At 34.0% G+C, this 13645-nt stretch overlaps 1 protein-coding gene across 1 annotated transcript in view; it reads right to left on the minus strand.

Moving 5' to 3' along the window:
- Positions 1-2946: 2946 nt before the first annotated feature.
- The window catches only part of ubtd2 (ubiquitin domain containing 2), a 31014-nt gene continuing 20315 nt past the window's right edge, over positions 2947-13645 (minus strand). Inside the window, exon 3 of the mRNA XM_084386560.1 lies at positions 2947-4852. Coding sequence (XP_084242686.1) covers positions 4437-4852 — 416 coding nt within the window. The 3' untranslated portion in view covers positions 2947-4436. The remainder of the gene's footprint in view (positions 4853-13645) is intronic.

Genomic DNA, 13645 nt, shown 5'->3' on the forward strand with positions numbered 1-13645 from the left:
ATATATATATATATATATATATATATATATATATATATATATATATATATATATATATATATATATATATATATAACAAATAATCATCATATAACAGCAGTGATATATTATATTATAATCCCTCCCGCTATATATTATAATATTATTTATTATTAGATAATATATTATAATATTATACACTAATATAATTTCTGCAGGAGCATGTGAGGCTTATATTGATGTCTTTAATATATATAAAAAAGTATATATATGTATGTATGTATATGTATATAAGTAATGTATTGTAATTTATAAATATAATCTATGGTTAGAATATTGTATACATATGAAAGGCTTCAATATGGAAATATATAGCAATTTATAAACATTGTAATTTATTAATATATTACTCTTTTCATATATGAAAGGCATCATTATGGGAGCATATAGTAATTTATAAATATCACAATTTATAAATATGATTACATATTTTTTACATATATGAAAGGTTTCTATATGTGAGCATAGTAATTTATAAATATATCAATTTATAAATATGATTGCATATTTTTTACATATATGAAAGGTTTCTATATGTGAGCATAGAGTAATTTATAATTTATTATATAATTTATTTATAAATATATCATTACATATGAAAGGCATCATTATGGGAGCATATAATTAAAACATTTTTTTACATATATGAAAGATTTCTATATGGGAGCATAGAGTAATTTACTAATTTATAAATATATAATTACATTTTTTACATATATGAAAGATTTCTATATGGGAGCATAGAGTCATTTACTAATTTATAAATATATAATTACATATTTTTACATATATGAAAGGCATCATTATGGGAGTATATAGTAATTTATAAATATATCATAATTTATAAATATAATTACATTTTTTATAGATATATGAAAGGCATCATTATGGGAGCATATAGTAATTTATAAATATATCGTAATTTATACATTTATAATTACATATGTTTTACATATATGAAAGGCATCAACATGGGAGCATATAGTCATTGATAAATATATCGTAATTTACAAATTGAATGACTTTTTTCATATATGAAAGGTTTCAATATGGGAGCGTATAGTCATTTATAAATATATAAATTTATAATTACATATTTTTCTATATATAAAAGGCATTCATCTAATTTATAAAAATATAATTAGCCTCTGCGAATTGCTCCATTTGTTTATATATATAAAAAAAATATATAAAAAAATTATTACAAATATGTATATTTGTAGTGAAAATGATTGCCAAATGCAAATGTAGAGCGTGTCAATTTGAACATTATGGTAGCATCATCATGAAGATATTTAGGCAGCAGTTGTGCAGATATCCTAGTGTGAGTAACACATTTTAGTGAAGTGTAAAAGCGCCGACCACAAGAGAAAGTGTGTACCTTTAGTCACGTTGTGTACATCAACCAAAAACCAAAACTCAGGGAATTCCAAGATGCTCAATATCGGGACTATACAACAATGGTAATGCATGAGTGTGATAAAGCCGCATTTAAACATTTTAAACTAAAGCCACAAAACCTATGTATTTTTTTGACATTATAAAGTAGGTCGAACTGGGGTTGGGTAACAATGGCCTTAAATAAATATAAAAGGGTTAATTGTTGAACGTCATCATTAAGATGACTAACATATTTTCTAGAGTGGTTACAGTTGCACTAACAACCATCCACTCAAATCCTGCCTCAAAATCAATAATAACGAGGAGGAAGTTTAATGTGATGCTTCAGGACCATAAATGTATCCGCAATAAAGATTTCTTCTCAAACCATCGGTTAATATATTGTACATTACCGGCATTGTCATTCTTGCGTATAGTTCCACAGTTCCTCTAATATGCGAAACGATAATAGCGTAAAAACCAAGTTTATTAATTATTAACAACAACACGTCGATGATAACCTGTAAATCTTTCATAACTTTCAATGTAATAAAGCAGAGGAAAAAATCAGTTCTCTTAGTAAATAAAGAAGGTCCAGGGTGAATGCGGCTTCCCCGTTATAACACAATGGGCTGAATAAAGCACATGTTTTAACTGAATAAAAGCACATATTTAACTTGAGGCTCGCAAAACATATCTGCTTGGAAAATCCAAGCCAATTGTCTGATTGAATGTGAAATGTCATTCATATTTAATAAAAAACATAATTTTGTGTATGTGGTTACCCTTAGTAGTGTATAGGCTTCAACTCTGTTGACACCAAGCAGAATAAATAGTCCGTATACCTAGAATAGACTGGTTATTACCAATAATTAATTAATAGAAATATCAAACCAAGTGGCATCAGCAAACTGTTAAATATAAATAAATTACAGTATTTTAAACTACTTTAAAAAAAATGAAATATTGCTTGAAATACATTTTTAAATTAATTATTTCATTAAAATGTATAAATATACACACTTTTTTAAAATATGAATATACATTTTATGCACTACGGTGTAAAAGTTTGGGGTAGGGAAGATTTTGTTTTATTTTATTTTTTGGAAGAAATGAATACTTTTTGATCAGGGATGCATAAAGGTGACAGTAGATTCAGAAATTCAGCTTTGCCATCACAGGAATAAATTGCAATCACAGGAACATTGTAAAATATATTAATATTAAAAATAATAAATAAAAAAAAACTTTTTTTTTTATTTAAAATTGTAATAATATTTATATACTAAATATCGTTTTTAATGCCTTTACGTTTTTTTGATAAAATAAATGCAGTCATTGTGAGCATTAGAGACTTTTTTTCATTAAATGAAATATAAAAAAAAATAAAAATCTTACCAACCCCAATCTTGAATGGCAGTATATCAAATAATAGACTGGTAATATATATTATATCATTTAATATGTAAAATATATGAAATATGTTTAATAATACTAACAAAAATCAGACACGGCAATACTGAGGTGTACAAATGTTTCATCATCTTTTAATTAAAAACGCATTCTGTATCATTAAAATATGCAACTGTTTTGAAATTCTCTTTCATCAGGACAAAGTCTTGAATCCATTGAAAAACACTTAAGAGTCCTGTGCTAGCGGTTAGCGCACGTGCTACGACATATTGAGCTGTTTGAGTCTGGCTCCTGTCCTTTCCCTACAATCCCTCTCAACATAAAGGCCAAAACACAAAATAATAAAACAAAACATGTATATAGAGTTACTTTGTGAGATTGTGGTTCATTCAGCTACATTCAGAGCTACATTCGTGTCCTCCCCAGCCAAACTTGTTTCAACCCCACCTTTCCTGGTGTAGAAATATGCAGCCATACCGAATTCTTCTCCTTTTACTTAATCCCTTGCTCATAGCTTCCTCTTTCTCGCATGTACACACTCTTATTACATGATAACCCCCTTCCAACCCTTATATATCCCTCCCCGGGATGCGTGAGGCAAAGCTGAATAAATTCATAAAAGCGCCTCGAATTACAAGGAATCCAAATGGTTGCGCAGGTAATGACTGAAATCTTTCCTCCATACCAATTTCACACTTTTGTGCAGGCAGTTTGACAGGGCGTGAGAAAGTCAAATACGTTTGGTGAAGGATATCGATCGGAATATCTCTCTGAACTGAAAGCTATCTGCAAAATGTGACGACCGCCAACAAGTAAAAGCACATGTTCCAAAAATATTCCAACTAGTGTATCTGACGGGGAAAAAAAAAAAACATTCCCCTCTTTTGAAATGAAAGAATCGAATGAATGCGGTTTAGAGACTTTATGTAGTCGAAACGTTATCTGATTAAGAACAGGGATCAAATATGGTGTGGGGGGGAAATAGCATTGTTTTTTGCAACATGTAACAGACCTCCTCTTAAAAATCTTTATATATTTTTGGTTACAGAGTTTCTAATAAAAACAAAAATTAAGAAAAGAGTCCAACAAGTGATCCTCCTGTTGCTGAAAGCCAATAGCGGTTTAGAAAGTCCAATTGGCCCCAAGTGTCTCCGTTTCAGAATTCAAGTTCTGACAGACACAGGTAAGTCCACACTCCTGGTCTGCCTTGCAGACATATGCTCTGGTCACAAGAAAGAAAAAAAAAAAGAATAGAATATGAAGAGTATAACTCCATAATCTTGAAAGATAGCAAAGCAATATTAAGTTTCCCTTGCCAAAACCATACTCATTGGACCTCTATTGGTCAATTCAGGGCTCCAGTTTTCTAGACCTGAGACTTTTAACCAGAAAGTCTGAATCTCAACTCCCTTAGAAGAGCTGTAAGTCAAAGGCAGTGTGTTATTTAAAGGGAGAAGCCTCTAGAGATGTTCACTCTAGACTCAAACGGCCATTCCCGAATCGGAGAAATCCTCTTCTAAAAGACCCCGCAGCCCACGCACCCCATTAGTGATCTCCTCTCGACATGCACACTCGGTGTGCCGGTAAAAATCCCCAACGAGGCATTAGTTTTCCACAGGCGTGGGGTTCTGGGGCAGTGGTGGGGTTGCGGGAGGCTGGCTGACGATCACCTGAACGACATAGTCTCTGGAGATCTTCAGCTCTTCCAGCTTCATCTTGTCGGTGAGCGGTCGGCCTGAAAAGAACCAGCGCTGGCTGGTGGACGCCACCCCCTCCTGGGTCTGCAGACGCCGCTTCATCTGCTGGACGCTGTCGCTGGTGCGGACAGCCAGGCGTAGATCCCGGCCCGTGGAAAGACGGAGACGCAACTGGCACTCCTGGCCCTCGCAAGCTGGAGCTTCTGGGACCTCGATAGTCTCGGACTCGCTCTTTTCCTCAATCATGTTGACGGGAGGGGAGAGGCAGTAGACGGGCAGCTGGTAGCGGTTCCCCAGCTCATCATAGCATTCAGTCAGAGCGCCTGGAGATAACAGAAAAAGAAGCCATTTAGACACATTTAGTCCCTCTTTGTTGACTTGTCTAATGCTTTAAAACAGGGGACCATAATATTCTAATATAGAACCTACATATGTCTAATATGTAGTCGAATCCAAAAGTTTCAGATGCTATGCTATGATGCTAAATGAATAAAGTCAAGAAATATTGAAGGTTCTGCGCTGTGTTTTGGACATTATTCAAATGAGCAAATTTATTAAATTGATTATGAACTCCTTTGTATAAAATGTCATTGAAGCACAAGGAAACATGCTTTAAATCGTTCTCAAATGCTGGACACAAATTATGAAGTTCATACAATCTTGAGTTCTGTCGATAGTAGGGGTGTAACGATACCCTCATGTCACGATACGATATGATTGCGATACTCCAAGACACATGGTAAAAGGTTAACAAAAAATTAACTGTTGATTAAAATGCTAAATTTGGTATTACATCATGGGTGTAAATGAATAAGCTTGGACTTGGTGCTGGTAACCCAATGCACAGGACACTAGTGACACCAGAATAAAAAAATATTCATGATTCTGAAGCTGAAAATAATTATTTTAGAAGAATATGCTTGCACTATTTCACTGACTAGATATATTTTAAATAATGTATAGGCCACTTTTTACTGTTAACATAAGACATTTGGCATTAAAAAGACCCACAAATATTCCCCCATTGCGTTATTATACATTATATATAGTAGTTTAATGTAGTACTGACTAAACCTTTTTTCCACACACAGTCATTTTAATTTTGGGTGAACTATACACAATACATAATACATATTTGTCACTATCCACGATACATATTGTCTTTTTGTATTGCAATATATTGTGACACCCCTAGTCGATAGATTAGTTGGATAGATAGACAGACAGAATAACAGAGTACCACAAGGTTCAGTCCTGGGCCCATTTTTATTTTCTTAAACCAAACACAACTTTGCTTTTTTATTTATTTTTATACTGGTGATACGGTTATCAATTGTGCGTCCATCATCATCAAGGCCTTTAAGCATTTACGAAAGCAGTTTTATAAAACAACAGTGTCTTACAAACCCCACAGTATGCAAGTCAAACGTGAGAGTGGCGAGGAAAACTCCCTAAGATGTTCAAGAAGATGGGAAGACACCTAAGGAAGAACCAAGACTTAGATGGGGAAGCCCTCCTACTTGGACTGGCACAAATTTAAACTAATTTATAAAAGGCATACAAATGTTAATGTAAACAAAAAATTTATTAAAACAATATAATATTATTACTATATTAAAATAATATTTTTAGAACCATCAGAAATCCTCCAAGCTTTTGATTCTGTAGACACTTGGTATGGTATTATTTGGTACTGGTATTAAGGTTGTTTTAAAATCCAACTATTCCTACTAATGAAATGAACAAAGAAACACATCACATGATGAGCATTCCTATGACATAGAGAATGACTGTGGATATGTCAACCAAAGAGGAAGTAGGAGTAATGAATCAATGGCAATGGGACAGGGTTCATGTCACAGGAACAATAAGATTACATCACTGGCTTCTTCCCAAGAGGAAGTAAGTCATTTAAAAAAATCATAATGAGCTACACCTCTAAGGAATTTAGCTAAAATTACTGTCATATTCATATTATCATGATGACACAAGTAAGTTTTGTTTTTATGGATTGTTTTTGTTTGATCAGTAATGAAAAAAATGTCATTGATTGCTTCTGAAACTTTCTGGTGAAACTTCACTGCTCGTCAGAACAAATCACTTCTGACTAACCCAGAAAAAAAATAAAAAAAATAGAAGGAACAGTTCGCCAAAGAAATGAAAAAGAAAAAAAAAAGAAAAGAAAGATGCAGTCCATACAAATGTAGTATATCCTTTCCGTCCTGTGAAGTCAAACTATAGCTTTGTGTGAGGAACCAACAACATTGCAACTTAGGCCTAACTCTCCTTCATGAAAATTCATGACAGAAATTGTCAATGAATTTGTTGATCCAGCTCACAAAACCAGCCTGAATGATTTGTACCCAAATTGGAGTTTAGTTCTGTTTGTCCGGTTGCGGCTGTTAACAAGAAGAATATCAGGGAATAACATAAACATTGGTTCATTCCCCGCACAATGATCTCATGAACTCATTGTAAATATTGTCCACAAACTTTATTGATGACTATTATGTTGCTTCTTCATCCTTCTTAAAACTTGAATGCCTCAGTCCAGTCATAAAACAACCAGTACATTTATTCCAGTTTTATCATATAGTGCTTTATGGAAAAAAAAAAGGTCATACATGATTTGGAACAAATGATGAGTCAGTAACAGATTTTTGGATGACCTACTCCTTTGAAACTAAACCAAATTTCATTTACTCACCTCATTAGATAAGTTTTGTCTAAAAGAACAATAACTACTATACTCATTAAGTTCTTAAAAATCATTCTAAGAATTTTTTTTTTTAGCTGATGAACAATAAACAGATGAAAATCCATCCAGCAGAACATAACTGCATTTCACGCTTACAATACATGTAACGTAGAAGGGTTCACAGTAGAAACCAAAAAATAAAGTAAGTTTAGTTTTCTAAAAAAGCTTCAGAAACAGAAGTGTATTGAATATTCACAACAAATATTCCTTATTCTGCAACTTATAAATATGAGAGCGCAATGAGACTTTTTGATGCTTTAAAATCTCATGATGTTTGATTAATTTCGGACTCATGTTCGATTCAACATCGTGCTTCATTTTTTATTCATTTATCCTACTTTTTAAACGAATGTTATTGATCTTATTGTGAAAGATTCATCCATGCATGTTTATTTATTCTATTTTAAACTTGACCTTGTATTTTCAGGCAATATGTCATAACTTGATCTTCCAGTGAAACAACAGACTTCTCCAATCATTGGATTAATTCAAGTCAAGTCACCTTTATTTATGATTATTATTAAATATTCTTTGTGTTTATTTAGCGTCAAGTAAATATAAGGAAACCAAGCCTTAATTATAACTGGATTTGACTTCTTGCATAATACATTTTGAATCTACTTGGCAGAAGTGGCTGATTGGCCTTTTCCTGAAGAAAAAGAGAACAAAAGGCAACATTTTTATGGCTATATCGCCCAGGCCCGGCGGACAGCGAACTGCTTCCCTGCAGATGTTTCAAATCAGCATCCTCCACAGTGTAAGGGTATTCATGTCCTAGATGTGTCACTCAAAGTGAAGACCAAACAAGGATGTAAGGAGATGAGATGACACTGATGTATTATTCCCTCCATGTGAACCTCTTCTCTATTCAATCGCAATCTTAAGTACCCCTCTCATCATATTAACGTGCCTTTGACAAACGCCTTTAGACGGGTATTCCGCCAGTGAAAGTCAATAAATGTTCAAGAGCTGCTTCAGAGGCGATTTCTTGGCTCTCAGTCAAATACAGTAACTGTCCTATTATCAAGAGCCTGACCAGAAACCCAGAAAACAGCTTTTGTACCTGATAACAGCTGCAATGTAATCCTCATTTTTAATGGAACTGGTTAAAATACCATTCCGGAATCTGTCTACACTGTACAGAAGAAAGAAAAAAAAATGAATGCAGATAGATTATCGAATTAATAATGTATGAGATCTTTTGTGGATATCAAACAAGCAATATGGCTATTGTAGTCCAATCAATATCTGAAAGAATGACCCTGATTCTTAAGTGAAATAGCTTATAAGCATATATCACAACCAAAGTAGTCTGATTCGGTGTTATACTAGTATTATTTATATACTATTATAGTTAATTTGTTTAATTTAAGATCAATTTTCAATTTTAATAAATTTTTTAGCCATTTTGTTATGTGATTGTCATTTTTATTTTTTTACATTAAAATTAAGTCATTTAAGATTCATTTATTTTTATTTCAGTTTTATTTCAATTTAGTTTTTATTTACTTCCTGTAATATTAGTGCAAGGCAACATTTTAAAATTTTGTTTAGTTTAAGTTTTTCCATCTAATATTCATATTTTATTGTGGCTATATTTAATGTTATAAAAATCAATTAGAAATTGATATCGCAAGTAAAAGCAATTATTTTCACTATTGGCCATTGGCCACGTGTTTTGAATTCAGGGATGTTAACGTAACACTAAGATAGATAAAAAAAGATGATAAAAGATAAATAAAAAAAAAGATATTTAAAATGTTTTAGTTAATAACAACTGGTCTGATTCCCAAATACTGTATATGACTTTATGAGTCAGTTTCTTTTTATTAAATCAAACACATGCAGGTTATTATTGTATGGCATTTACTCTGTCACCACCAAAATGACTGAAACATCGTCAAAAAGCTTTTTTGGAAAATTGTTAAGAAAGTATTTCAATTTGAAATGATGCGTTTCATGAATAACGCCCATTAAAAGGAATCAATTGATTCTCATAGCTAGTTAGGACACAGAAATACCACGTTTGTGATTTTACTCAATGTAAAAAGCTGCACTTGATCCTCTGGGATGAAAAGGATAAAACTGGGTTACGCAGATCTTTATGTAAACTATCTGAGATAGAGAGATGTGATGAGCTCAGCATTTACAGTAAAAAGGCCCTACGGTTCTGCAAGACTACTGTCCCAGTTAGACGCATTCAAGGAGGTTTCCAAATACTCAGTCTCTACACTGAAAGCAATGTGATTCAATACCAATAAAGTGAATGGAAAGTCAAACGCTCTTCACATAAACTTGACCACAAATACTCAGAAAGCAAGAGAACTGCGTAACCCACCTCTGTTTACTCACACCCAGAGAAGAGAAAGTGGAGAATGGTTATGATCTGTGACCTTTTCACTGGGTGAATCTCAGAGCTATAAATACACCTAAGCATGTCGAAACAACCACAGACACGATTCATGACAAGCAGAGCGGCTCTAGAACCCCCCGAAAACCTCTGTGGATGGAATTTCTCCTGCTGCTGAAACAACTGCTAATAATGCTCACTATGACTACATTGCTGCCATGCTTTACTGTTTGACATCACCTGGTCATTCGGTGTGGTGGTGGTGGTGGTGTGTGTGTGTGTGTGTGTGTGGAAAAGGCCACTATAGGGTGAAGGTTTTGGAAGCGGTGGTCTTATGAAGAATACATGCATGGAAATGTACATCATACATTGCCAGTTATGATAAATGTGTTAATGATAATGAGTCATTGTAAAAATATTGTTGATAATGATACATGTGCCAAATGCATAAAAATGTACTCTGCATGGACTAGATTCATGGATTTAAACAACTTTTTTCATTTTAATGACGAATTAAAAAAAACATCTAACATTTTTCTTGTTCTGTACTGACACTGTTGCATGAGAACTGAACTGAGCTGGACGATGATATTATTTTTTGCAGAACTGCTTTATAGATGACATGAACTAATTTAATAATTGATGATCTTTACAACGGAATTGAATCAACACTGAAATGCATCGTTTTCCTGTTGTCACTGAAAAGCTGCTTTGAAACAATCTGTACTGTATAAAGCTCTATATAAATAAAGATGACTTGACTTGTCAAATCAACATTTATATTAATGATAATGAGTCAAATGATAAATATCTTTGACACTTATGGAAGAAAACGTGCCAAATTCATAAAAATGTACTCTGTATTCATGTTGGTTGCATAAGGTCCTGAATAGCTTTTATACTAAGTTCCAATTTAATGACAATTTCAATTTAAGTAAAAACTTTACAATTACAACTTAACATTTTTATACACATTGAATACATTTGAGTGTATAAATCTTAACTATAAAAAAAAAAAATTCTCAACTACCATGAATTTTATTAATAATTATAACAATAATTATTGATAAAATTCATGGTAGTTGAGAATTATATTTTTTTATAGTTAAGATTTATACACTCAAATGTATTCAATGTGTAATAAAAATGTTAAGTTGTTACTTGTAATGATGTTAAATGTTAATGTTAATTATAATGATAATTATTATTATGAAATTATAAATATTTTAGAAATAAAAATATGGTCATAATAGAAGAGTATTCAAATTGTATGTATGAATTGCATTCTATGTATTTCTGAATAATTTAATAAATCTGACCAAAAAAAAAGATCTATTATATCTTACTGTGAAATTCAAAAAACACATCCATCAGCACAATAACAATCTTATTATCGCATATATTGTTCCTGTAACTCAAATGGTAGAGAACGGTGATAGCAACACTAAGGAAGGACACAGGTTTAATTCCCAGAGAACACATACTGTTAATGAACTGTGCAATAAAACCATTTTTTTTATTAATAAATAGAAATGTATGCATTTACGAATACTGCTCCACCTGATCATTTAGCAGCTATTCAAACTCCAGTACAAAAATCTAATAAACACCCTGGACTTCAACTCCTACAGCTCAACTAATATGAATTCTTAGGTGGAAAATAAAAGTGGGAATGACTAGGGGAGAAAGTATGTTTTGATTCACAGGAAGGGGTTGATTCGATCTGCATGTGTCCTGTTGGAGAGCTCAACTGCAGCCTAGTAACAGCGGGAGGGGTTTTTTCCAGGCCGTCACCAGGCAGCCCGGCTCTCAGGAGACGCTGACAACTGCCTGCAAGAATCTCCAGCTGCACCCAGGCAGATGTAGACAATGAAAACCGCACAGAGGAACACGGGGAAGTTCACATGCATTCAAATGATGACATAGTTTTACATCTGAACCGTGGTCAATAAGCAAATAAGCGCAATATGCCGGCTCCTAAGATTATGCAATTAGTGAAAAGTGGACCTTTGGTGAAGGAAATGACTGAATTGAGAACATTTCTGTATAATAAATAAATCTTACTTGTATGTTTCTTTTTTTTTTTTTTTTTGCGTACAGATGACAGCATTGTCAAAATTATCCCCGTCTACACGGATTCACGAAAACAACTAAAAACGCTGTATTCTGCTGCCAGGCCAGTAGTTGGCGATGTCACTTTGTAAAGAAACACTACCTGCCTATAGACTGAACACTAGGGGTGTAACGATACACGTATTCGTATTGAACCGTTCAAATGTTACGATAACGGTCACGGTAAGCACGCTCATAATTTAAGAGACGCTGGCGCGACCACAACATTGCCCAACATCAAATGACAAACGTAATGAAAGCGGAATGAAACTGCGCTACTCCTTATTTTGTGCTTCACGGACCGTTTATCAGTTTGGACCAATGCAGCAGTGAGCCGATCTTGATCAAGTGACACTGTTACCACCATAGACAGTAAAAGAAATGAACACAGCGACCCCATAGACTTCAACGGAGAAAAGTGAAGTCAATTAGAAGCACTCACTGCGTACTGCGCAGACTCAAACTGAGCTTGACGACGTAGATGTGACGTGAGCAACCCGTCTGTCTTCTAGTAGCTGTGCCAAGAGAAATCTGAATCATTCCCTTCCGAAACTTGCAGAGACAGATAGAGTGAGTAGGAGGTGTCCATGAGCTAGGAGCAGGAGAAACTTTTGCCAAGTATTCTGATCAATAATTTTTTCATTTTGCCTCCACGTCCCCCCGATTGCCCGCGAGCTTCTCCTCCTGTCCATACGGTAATCTCTCTACTGTGCGACAGAGAGTCGCGTGGTTATGACGCAATCGTTAGCCTATTTTTACAAAAACTGCTTCTACGGGGCCATAACGTAAGATACAAGGTAATGGAGCCTTTTATACATTTTCTTGTTTCTTTAGAAATAAATAATGGACAAATGGAGTCTGTAAACGCCTCAGATGTAAAGTTATTCGCTGTCAAAGTGACGTCAAAATGAATGGGAGTCAATTGAATGCTAACAGCAGGTGATGGTCTGCTAATCAATGGCGGCCCCCGGGGAAGCTTCGGTTTCCGGCTGATGGATTACCCCCTTGGTTACTACACAGCGCTAAGAGATCCAGTAAAGAAAGCATTTGAATTCGCCACTGAAGTAATAACATCGCTGCGAGATCTAGTGAGAAGCATTCACATTTCTCCGTTATTAACGGATCAAACAGCGCTGATGTGGAAACCAGGAAGAAACATTGTGCTTTCAAGTAACGTCGGTTTTATTTCAACATTATGAATAAAATTGCTGCCCTCCAAAGTTAATCTGAAATAAAATAAACTTTTTTTTTTTTTACTACTACTAGAACATTACATTGAAGGAGCTGTTTTTGTTTTATATGCTCCAAAGAAGAGTCAAGTATAGCTCCATTGCTCAAAGTAAAAAAATACCATCCTTTATGATGTTAGTTTTAATTAAAAAAATTAAAATTAAGGAAATTTCTCTGGCATTTCTTTCTTTTTGCTGTATCGAAAATGTACCGAACCGTGACACCAGTGTATCGTATTGAACCGAACCGTGAATTTTGTGAACCGTTACACCCCTACTGAACACGTCAGTGTTTTCACAAATGTGTGTTTTTGTACTTTACATGAAGACGATAACGGTAACTTGTTTCTGAGGCCCCCCAAAACGCACGCCGTTGTTGTGTAAATGAACAGCCAAAACACAGAGAAATGTCAATATATTTCTTGGTATGAATGACTTCTGGGCCTGTAAGGTCCGATTATTAAAGGGATAGTTCACCCAAAAATGAAAATTCTGTCATCATTTACAGAATGACGTGTCGTCCTCATGTCATTCCAAACCCATAAGACTTTCGTTCATCTTTGGAACCCAAATGAAGATCTTTTTAATGCAATCTGAGAGCTTTCTGTCCCTCCGTTGACAGTACACGCAACAACCACTTTGATGCTTCAAAAAGTTAATAAAAAGA

The sequence above is a fragment of the Rutilus rutilus genome (assembly GCF_951802725.1).
Source record: "Rutilus rutilus genome assembly, chromosome: 18".
NCBI lineage: Eukaryota > Metazoa > Chordata > Actinopteri > Cypriniformes > Leuciscidae > Rutilus > Rutilus rutilus.